General features: G+C 42.0%; 1 protein-coding gene across 4 annotated transcripts in view; it reads right to left on the bottom strand.

Moving 5' to 3' along the window:
* SMG6 (SMG6 nonsense mediated mRNA decay factor) overlaps positions 1–19,221 on the bottom strand; it is a 208,297-nt gene that overhangs the window by 112,411 nt on the left and 76,665 nt on the right. For all 4 annotated transcript variants that reach the window (XM_004433296.3, XM_087440643.1, XM_087440642.1 and 1 more), the window contains one exon: positions 565–681. In XM_004433296.3, coding sequence (XP_004433353.1) covers positions 565–681 — 117 coding nt within the window. The remainder of the gene's footprint in view (positions 1–564; positions 682–19,221) is intronic.

Below are 19,221 nucleotides of genomic sequence, written 5' to 3'. Positions count from 1 at the left end.
GCTGATGTGGCAGGGAGACAACAGAGGGGCCTCACTCCTCACCAATACTGATCCAGGAGCTGAAAGAAAAGTACAACCTTTAGCCCTGCCTTACACAGCTCAGCAACCAGGCTTGGAATTCTAAGGACAGCCTTAAAGGATACAGGACACTGCTCAACTGGTCCAGTGAGTCTCCCAAGATGACTGGTCCACAGTGGTTATAGCACTCATCAGGTACCAGACAAAGAGGGACACACAGATAGAGGCAGAAACCCCAAACATCAATTATGAACAAAAGGGGAAACTCACTTTTCTGGTTTTTTAAAGTTGCAGAAACACGCGGCAGCTCATAGGTACAGTGAAAATCCTAACTACTAAAGGAGAAAAAAGGGCCACAGAGGTAATCAGACTGCAAAAGGAATTAGGACTAGTTAGGTGGGCAAAAGGATGATGGGATGTTGGGAAGAGGAAGAATGGAGAGCAGAAGGAGAAGACACCGAGACAGCAGTGGGGCATTCTGAGCTTGTCTGCACAGGGTCCAGGCAGCTGGAAAGCCCACCAGTCGGGGGCCCCTCATCTGCTTACCTTTGGCAGACTCCTTAAGTAAGTAGGTGCAGCGCTGCACCAGGAGAGCAAACATGGCCAAACCCAGGGCTGCAGCTTGCTCCTGGATCACCGAGCGACACTCCTCTGAGAAGCAGTCTGAGGAGAGGCAAATGAAACTCCATCAGTACCCTTGGGGCCAAGGGCTACTCTTCCCTCCCTTACTAGGTGCACATCCTTGGTCCACATCACTAAGCTCCTCTTCCTCATCTAAGACTGGGAGTAGTAATATTCCCTCTCTCAAAAAGCAGTTGTGAGGCTAAATAAAACAATGCACATGGAGCATTTACCATGATGCTTGGCATATGGGTAAGTCCTCGATAACATTACTATAGGGATCAATTGTGTAAATTCTGCATCACATCACTGCCCCAGCACCAGTTATCCCAAGGTGGGCAGTTTCAGCCAGAGCTGCAGGTTCTCTACCTTCAGCTGGCTACTGATAACGTGAGGCTACAGTAACAAAAACCCATGTTTAATTATCAGTCTCTCTAACGTATAGACAGGAGTACAATCACCACTTAAGATCAGAAAAATACAAATGTAAAAGTTATCTTCTTGAATCACCAACTTTTGGTTCCATTCTTACCTCCTCTACGTTCCTCCTCCTAAAACAACACATCCAACACTTTAACCTATTTCACTGAATGAGTTACTTTTAGGACGCTGCATGGCACACAATAAGCACTTAATGTTAGTGTTTATTTTCACAAATTCTTTCCCCCAAGGCTAAAAACTAAATCTAGCTCCCAATACTAGCACCCTGTATCCCTCACTTTTCAGCCTAGCTAACTTCCTTCTGGCTGCAGGTCAGTGAAAGGAGCCACCTCAGCGGTGGCCAGAGCTACTATTTGGTGGGAGCTACATATACACTCCCAAACTGCTGCTTGTACCTACTCCTTGTAAGTGGCCCTCCCTGATAGCCACTTCTCCAGACTTGAGAGGAATTGGTGACAAACAAAAGGCAGCAGTCCAACCTGCAGCCTCAGAGGAGGAGACACCCAATACACACAGGAGATGGAATCAGGGGCCAGGCTCACTCGCTCTGGCAGCAGCAAATCTGTTAATTCCCTCTATAATACAGGAGAATTCTCAGAATCTCCAAGTGTTAAAAGGATAATTAGCCACATGTTTGATCTCTGTCCCTGCCTACATTTTAACCTCCACAGCCAAGGGGGAGCGCTCTCTCCTCACTGACACTCGTCTTGTCAATGGGGCCTAACTGAAGTCTTTACTTCAGGAGATGCTACACAACCACAGTTATTCCTAACTGTCTTCACCACAGGAGCAAACACAACTGCAGTATACGAAGCCAGCCCTAAACCACTTTAGAAAGCCAGGGGAGGGAGAAGGAGCAGGCTGCTGCATAGAAGGTCCCAATATACGAGTAGCATCAATGTAGCAATTCTTCTATTGTGGCTTTCCCACCATCCTTCCAGATGCCCACTGGTCCCAAATGTCACCCTCTAACTTTCCAACTCAACTGTGGCAGGCAGTAAGGAAGTGGTAACAATCCATGGGATTAGAATAGATCACCACTCTCATTCTTCTTCTGGTAAGGGCCTAAACCTCTGTTAGAGAGACAGAAAACAAGCATCTAAGAACCAAGCGGGAAGATGGAAAGTAGAGAAGGGGAAGATGTGTGTAAGCCATCCCAAGAAAAGTTGCCAACTTTTCCCCTCTACCCCACCCCTTCCTATAGGCAGCAGCACTGTCTGTACCACCCCAGCTCAGCCCCAACTCCTGCCAAGCACTGCCAGCAGCCTGCCTCTAATCAGCAACAAAGCCTGGAATGGAGGAGTAAGTCCAGAACAGAGGAAGCTGGATAAGACAAGTGGAGGCCACATCCTGGTAGTTGACACATTGAGTATACATTAGTGTCCTCTCATCAACTGGGCATCTTAGGCAGAAGTTACTTGCACACAGAAGGCCCTTAGAAGGGACGGAGGGGGGTGATTTAGCTTCAAGAGACTGGTATTTCAAGAAGCCCAAGGCTACAATAAGACACTCTCAATTAGCCTGGACAAGGGTAAGATGGGGCAGAGAGAGATTACTTTCACCAAGCCCATTTCTATTTACACAAACGGCAATCTCAGGCTAGACTATCTCTCAGAATTTAAAGTGGGGGCTAGGGCTCAAGGCAGAGAATGAACTGCTTAAGAACAATGACACTTATAGTCTCTGGGGAGTCCAGGTGGGCTCATTTTTTTTGTTTGTTTTTTGTTTTTTGCTGAGGAAGATTTGCCCTGAGCTAACATCTGTTGCCAATCTTCCTCCTTTTGCTTGAGGAAGATTCACCCTGAGCTAACATCTGTGCCATGTTTCCTCTATTTTGTATGTGGGTTGCCGCCACAGCACGGCCGCTGACAAGTGGTATAAGTCCACACCCAGGAACCAAACCTGGGCCACCAAAACGGAGAGTGCAGAACTTAACCACTAGGTCACGGGGCCAGCAGTGGGATCCTTTTTAAGCCTCCTGCAATAAGGTCTGGGGACCAGGCAGGGTAGCAATAATAGGAGACTCTTTGCTGTAGGTCTAGAAGGGCTGAACTACCTCTCAGAGCAGCAGCTGAAAGGCAGCTTCAAGAGTGCTCTGTTCTTGGCCATAGTTATGTCACTTCAACGCTTTAAACACACACACCCCACCCCAGGAAGGGCCTGATACAGCACTCCCTGCTGGGTGTCTGGTCCAACTGATGGGGAGGTACAAACCAGTAAGTTTTTCTGCTCTGATCAAGCAGGCAGTGATATCACAGCTATCTGGGGGTCAGAACACCTGGGTGTCAGTCAGCTTTCTGACTGATCACTTCATATGGAGTACTTTCTGGAAGGCCTGCTTGTCTCCAAGGCTCAACGGTACCACAAGCACATACTGAACATCTACAATGTGCTCAATGCTGGGTATTGTGGAGAACACAGCTACAAATAAAACACGGTCTCTGCAACCTTAGGACACTTCAGCCAGGTGAAAAAAATAGTTATCTATCCAAGTAACCATGGCAAGAAATATGTTAAGTGATATGGTATCTTCATGGGATGCTCTTCATCTCACTTAGGCTTCTGTGGGCTAGAAGCCATAAGACGCCACTCCTTGAGGAGTATTAGCTCTTATACAAGCAGGAAAACAGCATTTAGATTCCAGAGTCCACCCACTTTGGGGCTAGACCTAGGAAACTGGCCCTAGCTGATGAATGCCCATATATATCCCTAGAGTTGCACTGGTCCAGGCCAATAAGTGATGTGGGGTGGGGAAGGAAAAAGCATTGTTTGCCTTGGTATTTGCCTGGGTTCCTCTGGCTTTGTGTCAGGTAGCAGGAGCCTGACATGAGCTGAGGAACTCATTAACATTGTGAAACAGCCTTTCCCCTTCTTTCCAAAAGCAGGCTTTGCTCAAGGGTTTAGGGGGGTGGTTTTGGCTAAGAAAGTCAGACAGAAATATTTCTTACCAAGAAAGTCACCTGAGGTTTGAACTTGGTTCTGTCCCTTCCCACATGCTCTCAGATGGGCAGGTGACCACAGCTCCCACTGTTCCTGTGGCCAAATACCTGCTCAGGCAGAAATATTCTTCTCGCTCCTATGTAGCAGGGAGACTTTCTCATTTTTCTGAGAACATATTCATGGAAAACATAAACCAACTGTCGTCAAAGTCGTATGAAATCAGGAAATGGAGCGGCCGGGAGAAGGCTGCCATGTGGCCGGATGTTATGTATTTCTAATTAGTGCTATACATCTTTCAACAGCAAGTGTCCTTCTGCTGGGAAACACAACACACTGCCCTTGTTATTGTAACTGTCAGAGAAGTGCTTAAACAGATAATCTCCAGGAAAAGTGATAAACACGTCCCCTCTCCCACCAGTGTGTGCGCGACGGTGCTGCCAAAGCAAAGCTGTGCTTGACGGCTCCAGGATGGCAAAGCATCCTCCTGCAGGAAATGGGATAGAGGGAGGAGGGGTAGAGAGGGAAGAGGAGGGGAGGAGAGGCAGGCCCACCTGCCTGGACCCTCTAAGCCCAGCCAAGGGACAGTGGTTCATAACCATCACTTCTGATCAACTCCTGGGTCAGAGAGAGATGGGGAGGAAACCAGTATCAGTAGGGATGAGGTTTGGCTGGTCACAGAAAAATGTGGCAGCAATGGAACAAGCAGAGTTCCCCTGGTGTACACAGCCAGCTTCCTGGCAAGAGGATGAGAAGAGTAATGAAAGGAAGACACAGGATGGATGACACATAAGTCTGATACTCTGACAGCAGCAGAAGGGATTCAGAGGGCAGCGGGGTCCACTAGCCATTTCAGCAGAGAGAACCAACTATTTGCTTGGCTGCTTCACTAACAGCTGGAGAAAAACACAGGCAAGACCATTTATTCACTTATTCCCTCCCCACCAGCTCTTCCTCAAGCCAGGAAATGAACGGTCAGTCACCTCCAAACTAATACCACCTGGAGGTGATTTGTTGGCTCTTATCTTTCAGACATAAGACTGCTTTTCTCATGAGTCAGTCACCAGTCAGACACAGGCCTGGCACAGTTCCTGAGCAGCCCACCAGAACCTCCTAGTCTACAGGAAGTGGGCAGTGAGAGCATCTTTCAACTGCTGCCGTTTGAGCCACAGAGTTCCCTGTGGCAGTTGCTGGCTGAAGAGGAGGTGGAGGAGGCAGTCATTACATAGGAACCAGACAAATTCTCAGAGCAAAGGCAGAGATGTCCATGCCATCAAGGCATCATTTTATTCCCTGAGGAGCAGAATGAATGAGTCAGAAAAATCAGGCACCAATACACCCAAGCAAATTATTAGTGCACAATGGCAGAATACAGGCTGACAGGATGCAAGGCAAGCCATGACATATCCCCGAACAGAGTACAGCCAAGACAAAACACAGGAACGTGTAAAGTAATGCCTTCTCCATAAGAGCCCTTACTGTCATGCTTGCTGTTCCCTTTAGATTTTCTAGCACCATAGAACTCTGACTTCTTTCAGTGGGTAGACGTGGGGGCAAAAGAAATCTCAACCTTTTGACAAAGTGAATTCTCGCATTAATTCCAAAAATATTTATTTGGGTGCCCAATTGTGGAGGATATAAAAGAAAATAGGATCCTTTCCAGGAGAAGATGATAATCTGGGCCAGCCCCATGGCTTAGCGGTTAAGTGCACACGCTCCGCACCGGCGGCCTGGGTTCGGATCCTGGGCACGCACCAACGCACCGCTTCTCTGGCCATGCTGAGGCCGCATCGCACATACAGCAACTAGAAGGATGTGCAACTATGACATACAACTATCTACTGGGGCTTTGGGAGAAAAAAAAAAGATGATAATCTAATGAGGAAGACAAGAAGAATATATAGATACTCAAATAACTATAGTTTAAGAGAACGTAATACATGCCATAAGGAAGATGGAAGTAAGATGATTTCTGTCACCAGAGAGTAAGGAAATCACTTCCAGCTAGTGTATATCAGAGAAGGTTTCATGGAAGAGAGCACTTCTGAGCAGGACTGCAAAAGATAAACAAGATGGAATTTGCAAGACGAAGGAGGGAATGCGAGTACTAAGGAGGCATGTAGGTAGGGACACACGGGCATGTTCCCAGACGTCAAGTACTGTACTCGGCCTGCTGTGTAATGGGGCCCACAAAGCACAGGGCGTGCGATGCCACAGCAAAGAACACAGACTTGACTTGAAAGGCAGTGAGGAAGGCACTCGCTCAAGGTTTCTGAACGAAGCAGAGGGGAGTATTTTATGAAGATTAATCTAGTTAAAGCTTTTAGGACAGATTAGGGTAGCTGGAAAAAGGTAACAGGGAGGGAGACCAGTTGGGAAGCTAAGAGGGCATGAACTTGTTTGAATTAAGAGAAATTATATGCAGAGTACTTCATAAACTTTATAATGTCAAATAAACATAACATCTTTCCTGCAAGAGAAGTGGAGGAGGGACTGGAAAGGAGGGCCAGAAGTGAGAAATGCTATAGAAAGAAAATCAAGAGAAGGTGGAGACGATGTGGGAAGGAAAGGATGAACTGGAGCAGGTCAGGGACTCACACTGATAATCTCGGCAGGTTTGAGAGGATCCTGAGACCTCAAGAACGATAACACCCACCAAACGAGATCCAGGAAAGGGGCAGAAATTTGGGATTGCAGAACACCTGGAGAGAGGGAGGTATGCATCAAGGAGTCCCCAGACTCTCACCTCCTTGGCTCTAGGCCAGTCCTGTCTTTCCAGAACAAAGACACTTCAGGGGGTCAGAAATACTTGAGGAAGACCTTGCATAAGGAGGCCTGGGAAGTCTGAACTGGCTCTCCCTGTGGAAGCCATTAGATATTCAGCACTTCATTTGTTTCCAATTCTTGTATGAGTGCAGCTCCAGGTTGTGGGGTGAGAGGCTCCTCTCTGACGTAATCAGGAAGCAGCTGCAAAATTAAGGAATCCCTCATGACATCATAAAAAGGGTCGATGGTTTACTGGGGAAAGTATAAAAATTAATTACATATTCCCACATGACTCCCTTCCCCTAAATCTGTACACATCCCCTCCCACTCCCACATGTTCTCTCATCAACAACATCCAGAAGCCACCTCACTGAACAGGGTACAAAAGGGCAAACAAAACCCAGGAAGAGAAAGTTCTTTGATGCACCTACTGTCTGCCCCATGCATTTGGAACTTACCAAGTGATACCTTGTCCTGGAATTTTTATACATGTAACATGTTTCCCCAACAAAATTATAAGCCCCTTGAGGACAAGAGCTATGTCCAGACTTCACATCCTTGAAAATTAGCACCATGAAGGGGTTCAAGAAACGTCTGCTGCTCGTAATAGGTACACTTGCCTCTCTCATTTGTAGATCCTAACGATAAACAACATGATTCCACTGTGGCCAGAAATACTAATTAAGATATATTAAGACCCGTGTTAGACATAGAGCATTTATATATATTATCTCAAAGCTTTACAAAAGATTTGCAGAGGAGGTATTATTCTCCCTTTCTGACAGTTGAAGAAACAGGCTCAGAAAAGTTAAATGACTTGCCCAGGGTCGCCAAGCCAGTAAATGTCAGAGCTGGGATTTGACTCCAAGTCTGTCTGCTCTTGTACCCACACTGTTTCCATACCTGGTTTTCAAATGCCTGCAATTCAAGCTTCAAACTCCTACTGCTCCTCTCTCCTTTGCTATGAACATGAAAATCTCTCACTACTCCAACCACAGTTCTGCACAAAAAGCTCTGAGATATCAACATAGTTGATATCTGAAATTAAAAACACAATACCATTTATAATAATGCCAAAGAAAATGAAATACTGAAGTATAAATCTAACAAAATATGTATAGGATATCTACGCTGAAACTTACAAAATGCTGATGAAAGAAATCAAGGAAGGCCTAAATAACTGGAGAGACTTAACCATGTTCATGGATTGGAAGACTCAACATTGTAGAAGTGTCAATTCTCCCCACATAGATCTATAGGTTTAATGCAGTTAGTACCAAAATCTCAGCAAAGTTTTTTGTAGACAAAGATGAGCTTATTCTAAAGTTTATATGGAAAGGCAAAGGACCTAGAATAGTTAAAACAATTTTGAAAAAGAACAACAAAGTGGGAGGAATCATTCTTCCCAATATTAAGTAAAAGAAAGAAGGACAGCCTTTCAACAAATGGTGCTGGAGCAATTAGATATCCATAGGCAAAAAAAATGAACCTTCACCTAAGTCTCACACTTTATACAAAAATTAACTGAAAATGGATCAAAGACTTAGATATAAAATGTAAGACTATAAAACTTTAAAGAAAATAATAGAAGAAAATCTTTAGGACCTAGGACAAAGCAAAGAGTTCTTAGACTTGATACCAAAAGCACAATCTATAAAAGGAAAATTGATATACTAGACCTCATAAAAATTAAAAACTTTTGCTCTGCAAAAGACTCTGTAAGAGGATGAAAAGGCAAATTACAGACTGGGAAAATATATTTGCAAACTACACATCTTATGAAGGACTAGTATCTAGACTATATAAAAAACTCTCAAAACTCAACAGTAAGAAACAATCCAATTAGAAAATGGGCAGAAGATATGAATAGACATTTCATCAAAAAGATATATAGATGAACTATAAGCAAATGAAAAGACATTCACTATCATTAGCCATCAGGGAAATTAAAATTAAAACTACAATAAGATATCACTAAACATCTAACAGAATGACTAAAATAAAAAATAGTAACACCAAAAAGCTAGTGAGGATGTGGAGAAATTGGATCACACATACACTGCTGATGGGAATGTAAAACAGCACAGCCATCCTGGAAAACAGTTTGATGGTTTCTTCTAAAACTAAAAATGCACTTATGATATGACCCAGCAATTATACTCGTGGACATTTATCTGAGAGAAATGAAAATTTATGTTTGCACAAAAACCTGTACACAAATGTTCACAGAAGCTTTATTCATAATAGCCTAACACTGAAAACAACCCAAAAGCCCTTTAATGGGTCAATGGTTAAATAAACTCTGGAACAGCCATACTATGGAATACTACTTAGCTATAAAAAGGAAAGAACTACTGCTATATGCAACAACTTGGATAGATGGTCAGGGAATTATGCTGACTGAAAAAAAGCCAATTTCAAAAGGTTACATACTGTATGATCCCATTTATATAATATTCTTGAAATAATGTAATTATAGAGATGGAAAACAGGGCTTAGGATTTGGTGATGAAGGGTGCCTGGGATGGTTCTAAAGAGGCAGCATGAGGGAGCTTTGTAGGGACAGAATAGTTCTGCATCTTCATTGTGGTAGTAGTTACATGAAGCTACCTGTGTGATAAAATTGCACAGAACTATGCACACACACAAACACAAACAAGTGCATGTATAACTGGTGGAATCTGAATAAAGTCGGTGGATTGTACCAACGTGAATTTCATGGTGTTGATATTGCACTAAAGTTATGCAAGATGCTAACATTAGGGAAGGAGGGATGGAAGGGTGCACAGGACCTCTCTGTACATTTTTTTTGAACTTCTTGTGAATCTATAATTATTTCAAAATAGGTTTAAAATAAGTAAACAAATAAAAATAAACAAATAAAACCCAAAAAGATCTGACATATCATTCTAGAAGCTTTTCTCCTTTACGTAGAAAAAGGCTACTTAGACATTTTGGGGACATTTTCTCAATTAGTTGATTATTCCACACAGATGCTGCAGCCCCTTGTTCTCATCTTGTGCTGTCTGGCCTGAGCTGCTAGAGATGCCAGGTGTGTGGCTCCTTATCTGGACTGAGCAAGAAATTGCTAGCGGCAACCAAAAGAAAAATAAGAAAAAAAGAAGGGAAAGTTCACTGAAGACAGAACTTCTGTCTAAAGAATATGGAGTAAAGCAAGAGAACTTCATCATCAAGGCTATGACTCATCAGATCAGTAAAATCCATGTCAAGCAGCATAAAGTGAAGGTGATGAGAAAGTGAAGAAAGATGACAAGAACGAATTGCAGAAGCTAAGTGAGCTGTTTAAACATGTTCTTGCTGCTCAAAAAATAAGTAAAGGTATAAATCTCAAACCAATGGTATGTGTATTCTTTAAACAAGGGCAGCCAGGGGGAAAAAGCTGCTTAAAACATGAGCCTTAGCACTGTTTTCTTCATAAATGAAATTGCTTATGCATTTTCAGTGCTGCATTGCTTTGAACCATTAATCAGATGAATATTAAGCAGTTTTTTTTTAAATTGGCAGCATTAGCTGCAATACTATGTTAAACTGCCCCTTTACCAATAAATCTGTGAAGATCAAACTAAAAAAAATAGACTTCATTAAAATAGACACTTGCTCTTCAAAAGACAAAAATGAAAAGAGAAGCCACAGAGAAAATTTTCTTACTGGGAGAAAATATTTGTAAAATATATATCTGACAAAGGACTCATATCTAGAACACATAAAGAAGTCTTTCAACTTAAATAAAAAAATGAGCAAAGACGATATATGGATGGCAAATAAGTACACGTTCAACATGTATTCAGAATAAGATACTCAACATCACTAATCATTAGGGAAATCAAAACCACAAATACAACTCCACACCCACTAGCATGGCTATAATTTAAAAGATAGAGAATAACAAGTGTTGGTGTGGATATGGAGTAACTGGAACTCTTCTCACACACTGCTTTGGGAATACAAAATGATACAACCACTTTGGAAAACAGTTGGGAAGTTTCTTAAAAAGTTAAAACACACATCTACCAAATGACCCAGCTATACCACTCCCAGGTATTTACCTAAGAGAAATGAAAGTATTTATCTACACAAAGACCTATACTTGAATGTTCAAAGCAGTTTTATTCATAACAGCCCCAAACTGGAAAAAAACCAATGTCCATCAACAAGGGAATGGATAAATAAATTGTGTTATATCCATACAATAGAAGATTATTTAGCAACAAAAAGGAAAAAACTACTGAATCACTTAAAAACATGGATGAATGTCAAAATTGTTATGTGGAGACAAACAAAGAAGACAGGCCAAAAAAAAAAAAAAAAAAAAGAGAGGATATACTGTCGAACTCTAGAAAATGCAAACTAATCTACAGGGCCAGAAAGCAGATCAGTGGTTGCCTGGGAATTGGGAGGGTTAGGGAAGAATGGATTACAAAGGGGCACAAGGAAACTTTTGTGGGTGAAGGATATGTTCACTATCTCAATTGTGGTGACGGTTTCACAAACGTATACATATGTCAAAATTCATCAAATTGTACACTTTAAATATGTGTAGTCTAAAATACATCAATTATATCTCAATAAAACTGTTAAAAAGATTTAAAAATAGAAGAATGACATTTTAAAGGCTATTAGTCTGACTCATCATTTCAGATTTTAAGAGTTCATAACTCAGAGGCTGATCTGATAAAGAAAACTGGACATCTACTGGGTTCCTAAGACATATCACACCTAATGTGACACTCAGAAAAACTGCAAACTGGCAGTGACACTCCCACTTCATAGACAAGGAAACAAAGCCTCAGAAAGGATAAGTTAACTCTCTTCATCAAGGTCACACAGCTGATAAATGGTTGAGTGGAGAATTCAAATCCTTGATCTGGTTGATTCCAAAGCTCTTTATAGCATTACAACACAACTGCTACCTTCAGAAGGTGAGAAAATGATCTCCAGAAGTGCTAGGCCCTCTCCAGAGGACAGCTTGGCTTTCCCTCCTCCTTTATATGGAGCTCTAGGGCCAAGAAATGTCCTGGGGGCTCTATCAATACATCTTGGCAAGACAGACAGTGAACCATTTCTATTCTCTAAAAGGAAAAATGAAAACACTTCTAAACGAATGCTTAGCTTTTTCCAGGAAATACTTATGCAATTTTAGAAACAGTACTCCTATAGATTTCTTGGGAAAAAAGGAGGGAGGGAGGGAAGAAGGGAGGAAGGGTAGCAGGAAGGGAGGGAGGGAGGGGGGTGGGGGAGGAAGGAAGGAATCAATCAATCAATCAATCACCAGTCAAGACACACACTGGCCATTTGCACGTTAGTTGTGTCTCAGGATTGATATTTTTGTCACTGAGAATTTCCTGTCTGATTCCAGGGTTATTCAAAAACACATCCCCTCTGGGGCAAGCAGAGCTGCTGCCAGCAGAATGGCATACTGGCACCAGCCAAGCCCCTCAGGAATGGGGCCCAGCAGAAGAGGGCCTGCCATTCCACCATCTCATTTGGAAGAGTTGTACGTAGATCTTGAAGGAGAGAGTTTCTGCTTCTACACTGCCTGCAAGAAGTTTTGGAAAGCTTGCCTCTTCTCCCAATATTTGGGGGAAGCAAAGGAGGAGTAAAAAAAGAGTAGAAGCTTCTTAATTACATCAGGCAGGTAAGTTCCTATAGAATTCCATCAGCAGATTTGGGACGTCTTGTGTCAAAAGTTATTTAAGGTTGTGGTGGAGAACAGACGTGAAAGAGGCTTCCTAAGAGGCATGCCCATTAGTAAACCTAGAAGGAAGCTTTAGCTGCAACAGTGAGAAGGAATTAATACAGCTACATCCCTTCTGATAGAGCAGGCAGAGATTTGGCAGCTGATTCAGACAAACAGCTTGAAACCCGCCTTTGCTGGTATGAAGCTTCAGGAGCATTTTAGGCCTAAAGTAAAAGTTAATGAGAGATAATGCCTGCGGACATCCTGATTCAGAGAAAATGCCTTTGATATGGCCGGCAGAGGGGCAGAGAGAAGTGCTCAGCTTCCATTTTAACAGATTAACTCAATTTCTTTTGGTTTTATGGCTTCCTGAAGGATTTTTAAAAGAGTTTGACAGAGTTTGCAAACAATGCCAAAAATAAAACAGTTCTGAGATAGGTAGGGCAGAGAGGTACCCAGGATAGGAAGGATCTCTTGGACTCCTGAGAAGCTTCCAGAAGGCAAAGATCAGAGCCATCAAACAAGTCTTGAGGAGTCAGGACTGAAAAATGAGGCCAAAGATAAGACATAATTCTTGGGTGGATTCCTCATGAATATCCAGATCTGCACATTCATCTGGCTCTGCTCCAGCAACTCACCCTAAAAAGTTCTCAAAGCTTTACAATCCAAGATCAATGCCCAAACTAGATCCAGTAAGTAATGACTTCATCCAACCCCACCCACTGTGGAACATGTAGTTTTAATGCAGAAAAGAGGTCAGCAGAATAATAGCTAAATAAAGCAATTACGCCAAAAGTGAAAGCGAGAAAGAGAGCACTCAATGAAGGTGACTAGAAACTCACTGAGCATCAGCTAAACCCTTGACTTAGAAGCTCTGGAAAGGATAGCCCCTTTAATAACAGCCCTTCCAAATTTGTAGTTAGTTGGCTGACTAGTCAGTTTGTCAACAATACTTATTGAAACTTATATATATTGTTTTAAACTAGATTTAAATCTTTTTGTTTATATTTATTCTTTTACATCTATTCCACAAAAGATTTGTGACAACTTAAGGCAAAATCACCTATAATGAAATAACATTAAAGTAGATGTAGAAAATCAGGACCAAGAAAAAAGAAAATACAAATATGTCAATTATGTGGGTTAACAGTCTGCCATGAATGAACTTAAAATTTGCCTCCGATTTTCCTGGCAGTCAAAGCAAAAAAGGAAACACCAACAATTGTATCGTTGTCATTATTGGAAAGGAATAAGTATCTCAGTTCCTCAGGAAAAACAAATCTTTTCTCAGCACTCAGCTCTAAAATAATTTTTTTTAACATGGACTCTATGCAAAGGATATTGTGTGAAAAAAACAAACAATAATCTTGAGAAGGTCATTGTAACACATGGCCTTATACTACATACTGTTAAAAGATACCCAAGAAATATTATCCTAAAGTAATCTGTATGGTAAGACAAAACACATATGTACCATAATCTAAGAACATTTTTTCAAAAACATAGGTATAGGAATATTTTATATAGCACTGATAGGTATATCATTTTGCTTTAAGAAAATCTTCAAAACTAAGTTAAAATAATAATAAATTAGGAGATGATAATTCTTATTTCAAAGGCTCCATGAAGGGTTTCTTTAAGCAGAGAGATCCTTGACGTCTGATGCATTTGTATATCCAACATTCAGTATGGACAGAGAGACTAAGGGTCAAAGAAACCCAGGTGCAAGTGCTATACACAGCTGATGACTAGACTGAAGTATTCTAAAACGTTAAAGAAAAACCCCAGGTAAATGAGAAAGTGACATACACTATAAAATATTCTTGTCTTAAAAAAACCAAATGATATATTAAAAGATATATGCTATTAAACATATACATATATAAACATAGATGTATAGATATGAAAGGGAAATGGTCTAAACTGTAAAATTCAATTTATGTACATTTTGGGGATATTTCTAAAATAAAAAGTACAGCAGCATGCTGTACAGCAAAGAGATTTAAAAGCCAAATTTATATTTGAACATGGTACAGAGAACAAAGCTCTATAACTCTGGGATTAGCACCCCCTGCCAAACAGTTTTTAAGCACCAGTTCAACTTCATTTTCTTGGTGAGATTTCCTCCATTTGAGGACAGAACTGACCTGCTTCTGCCTGGTTCAAAAGACCTAACATGTATTTATAGAGCACTGCCTTGCTTCTTAAAAAGGGCCCACACCAAAACATAGTGAATGACAACAGCAAAGAAGAAATAGAAAACCCGCCCCTGTGGTCCTGAATGGACATTGTCCCACCCCCACTCTCCAAAGCCCACCTCTTTCCTCTCCATTATCTAAGTCCTTCCTTCAAGACCCAACATATATTACACCCATATTGTGCTGCCTGATAGGCCTCCTTCCTCTAGACTTGAAGTATTTCTATCCATAACATGCAGCAGACATGTGGCTCAAAGCTGCCCCAGTACAAGATTTACAACCCATCAAGCTTCCCCCACTAGGCTGGAAATCCCACTAGGGCAGGGTCTACATTGCAGACTCCAGTAAATCCCAAGCGCTTACCACAGTGCCTGGTAATCAGAGTTGATCTGTTCTGAGTCGTACCTCACTTAGAGCTGGATCAATTCATTTCCTTATTCACACAGTCAGCATTTACTAAGCAGCTACTAAATGCAAGGCCCTGTGCTAGGCATTTAGCTTTCAAAGACGAATCAGACATGAACTAGACCCTCAAGGAGCTGAAGTCTAATAGGATTCACGCATGTAGTTAACTATAAATCAAAGAAGAAAGTGAAAAATAACTTCAGAGGTAAAAATAATGTGTGAAATGATAAGAATGAGGAAATTCACTGCTACACAGTTTGGACAGGAAAAGCCTGTAAATAACCTAAATGTCCATGAATACAGGATTACTTGAACAAATCATGGGACATACAGTGGAAGAGATAGCCATTAAAAAGGGTGAGATAGGGCCGGCCCCGTGGCTTAGCGGTTAAGTGCGTGCGCTCTGCTGCTGGCGGCCCGGGTTCGGATCCCGGGCGCGCACCAACACACCGCTTCTCCAGCCATGCTGAGGCCATGTCCCACATACAGCAACTAGAAGGATGTGCAGCTATGACATACAACTATTTACTGGGGCTTTGGGGAAGAAAAGGAGGAGGATTGGCAATAGATGTTAGCTCAGAGCAGGTCTTCCTCAGCAAAAAGCGGAGGATTAGCACGGATGTTAGCTCAGGGCTGATCGTCCTCGCAAAAAAAAATTTAAAAAAAATTTTAAAAAAGGGTGAGATAACTCTGTAAAAATACATGTATATCAAAACGATATAATAATTAAAGTTGCTATTTACTGAACCCTTACTATGTGCTAGGAAGAGGAGGGGGCAGACAGGCAAGCAATATGCAGAAAAAAGCAGAGCAGCAAAAAAGGGCTTTCCTGGTTCCAATCCCTTCTGCAGGCCTGGCTATATCCTTGTCCTCAAGTTCCTTGCAACACATTTCCTTTCTTGTTTAAGCTATTTCAAGATGGCTCTTGTTATTTTCAAAGACTCCTAGCATACAGGGTAAAGAAAAAAAAAGCATAAAAAGTGAGGTTGGCATTTGTCAAAACTCATCAAACTGAACGTTTAAAATCTGTACATTATTGTTTTATGTAAATTATATCTCAACTTAAAAATAGAAGCAGTGAGGCTGAGACAGCCTGAGTGTATCGAGGACACTGGTACCAATAACAGAAATATTGCACATAAGTGGAACAGTTCTGGTGGGGCAGTAGATCATTTGGTGCAGTGCCCAGACCCCCTCCAGGACTAAAGCACTCGATCTCCCTACTGCTGAGTGTTGACAGGGGCAGATCTCAGCCGATCCCTCTCCCAGACTTGCTCTCAGCTGAAGAAAAGCATCTCCCCAGTGTCATTCCCCCATCCTGAGAGGGTAACTCACATCCATTCACTGGTTGATGGAGGGCAGGAAGGGGTATAAAGATACAGCCCCTCTGGCCCAATTTGGGACTATTCTGAAGGTTTAGCCCAGTTCTAGAGCTCCTTGTAGGACTGGCTAAGGTCTATTTTACAGCTGCAGTGCAGTTTAATTTCTCCCTCTGCCCCATCTTGCTTCCTTCCCATCCCCTCAGGTATTGACCCTGAGAGCATTCCCCAACCAACTTCCTGGGGGCTGCAAACCTCCATCTGAAGAGTTTGCTTCCTGGGGAACCTGACTTGCAAATTGACTTGAGAAATACGATGAGTCAATTTTTAATAAGCTTGAGATTCCAGGTGAAAATATCCAACAAGAAGTTAGAAATGTGGGCTAAAGCTCAGGAAAAAGATCTAGGCAGGAAAGAGATTTGGGAGCGATCCACAGAGAGGTGACGGTTAAAACCATGAGATTTTACAATACATCAAAGGGGAAAGACTGAAGAGAGGAAGGCCAAGGTAATATCTTTAGTAAGTGCTGATATTTAGGATACTGGATGAGAAAGGGAAGATCCAAGAAACAGGCGGAGAGGAAGAGAGGGGCAGCGAGAATACAGTTAGGATCACTGGAAGCATTTCTGGAAAGTCTGTAGTAACAAAGGCAAACACTACCAAAAAAGCTAAGAAGAATGAGACACACAACGGATACTTAACAAACCCTTGTTAACTGAATGAGTGGGACACATCGCCTGCAGAATGCTCAGCTTTTGTTGGGTTGTCTTCAGCAGCTTCTGTCCTATGATGGCAGACACAGAATCTATCGGAATGCCCTGAAGCAGACCTACTGCCAGGCTGGTAAGCAAAGAAAAGCTGAAACGGCAAAGGACATAAACCTAAGTGAGCCAAGACAGAGTTCAGCTGCTTGAGCAATTTGGAAGAAACCCCTTTCTGAAAGGCTTCTTTCAAAAGCATTCCCAGGGATCTTCTGAACAAACAGCTGGGATCCTTGAGAAGGACCACTGTCCTTATGGACCAAATTCAAACCTCAGTCAAACCCACAGACGTTCAAACAGATAGAAATGATTCTAACATAAGTACCTTTTTTTTTTTTTTGCATCAGACCTTAGATAGAAAAAAGGAGAAGTGAGATAATCACTCATATAACAGTAGCAACATGATCATTGCTTTGAATACAAATAAACTTTTCTTAGCCATGGTACCCGGAAGTAAGTAACATACCACACAGACAGGTGTTATTTGAGCTCCAGTCCTTGGCTAAACAGAAAGAATTTACCTTCTGTGAAGAGAAGGAATTTACCTTCTGCTCCTGTGCCCAACACAGCTATGTGATATTCTTCAATGACTCACTGACTTTCCCTGTTTTCTTGTGGGTGTGGCTGGGGGATCCCCACATCTACATCTCTTGCCCCAACTCCTCCAGCCCAACCTGCAATTAAAGGCCAAAGCACAAAACACTGCAGACTTCCCAAGAGCCAGTGTGGCTATATTTCCTGCAGACATCTGAAAACCTGTTGGAGTTCAAAAGTCAGCACCAATTTCAAATCTGATCAGCATCTCTGAGAGTCATAGTTACCATAAAGCTGAATAAAATATTTTTTCATAAATTTAACGCCAGCATGTCTGTGTTTGGAAACTTTGAAAATACATGTTGTACGGTTTACTGCACTGGAAAAGGTGCCAACAGAGTTTCAAAGGAAGGGAAGTGTATAACTGTTTCCTTTCAAATGCATTTTCCAATGGGATCCATTCAGGGAAAAGGCTGGAACTAACTAAAACATTATTAAAAACTGTTATGGAAAGAGACAGGGAGATGGAAAAAGATAGACCCAAAAAAGTGAAATACATAACCAAGAGCAAGACAGACATACAGGGAAAAAGAAAGGGGATCTGGGCAGAGAGACAGGTTGGACAGGGAAATGGGGTGAGATGGAGTTTTGTCTGGCAGTTGCTGTTCGTGGTCTCATATTGTTGTAGATCAATCGATCAGGGCTGCAGTGCTGCTGGCCCAGTGGCACAAGACAAACCACAGAGTTGGCTTTAAGTTCGGTACTTGCGAACTGCTGACCTTCAGTGTTCAAACCAAAAATATTCTTTGGAAAACAGTAATACCAGGTTCAGCCCAACCAGCCAAGCAAAAACAAGGACTACTAACCTGAAGTAACACCCTATTCAGTTACATCAGGCACCAACTCTTCACAGGCATCAACCAGGAAGTCTGCAAACCTGAAACCACACCCCACCAAAAACTAACTCCAGGTTCTGACTCAACCAACTAGGCAATGACAACCAGAAATGCTAAAACAAGTGACATGGTGTTTCAAAGTTGGCTTTACCAAGACCTACTCAAGCAGGAAGGCCAGTCCTCACTCACAGAGCCAGAGAGATAGCAATTCTTTCTGAGGTCACATGTGCATGACTCCAGTGGAATCTGCATGCAATGCTTAGGGCAGGGTTTGGCATTGACTTACAAAGCCATTACATTTCTAGACAAAGAATTAACAGTTTGTAGTTGAGTAGGTTTTTGTTTTTGTTTTATTTTTTGCTAAATTCATCTGAGCTAAGGTGATGTTAAAACTTATCTCCTACACTGGGATACTTGTGAAGGGTATGCTATTAATAATTCATAAACAGGGTCTATCCCTGGGCAAATCAGGACTTACCGTTACCCTAGCTGAAGCCATAGTAGATTTTCTTCTCCCTGGGTCAATATTATAAAATTTTAGCTCAGAAGAATCTTTTTAAAAAGCCAGGACTGCTCTTGATTAGTGCCAAAGCACTTTCTTTTTGAGCTCCTCCAGTGGAGAGGTAA

The sequence above is a fragment of the Ceratotherium simum genome, chromosome 16 (genome assembly GCF_057802395.1).
Source record: "Ceratotherium simum simum isolate JZ-2026a chromosome 16, ASM5780239v1, whole genome shotgun sequence".
Lineage (NCBI taxonomy): Eukaryota > Metazoa > Chordata > Mammalia > Perissodactyla > Rhinocerotidae > Ceratotherium > Ceratotherium simum.
Note: the sequence above shows the minus strand (reverse complement) of the source record. Positions and strands in the feature narration are given on the sequence as shown.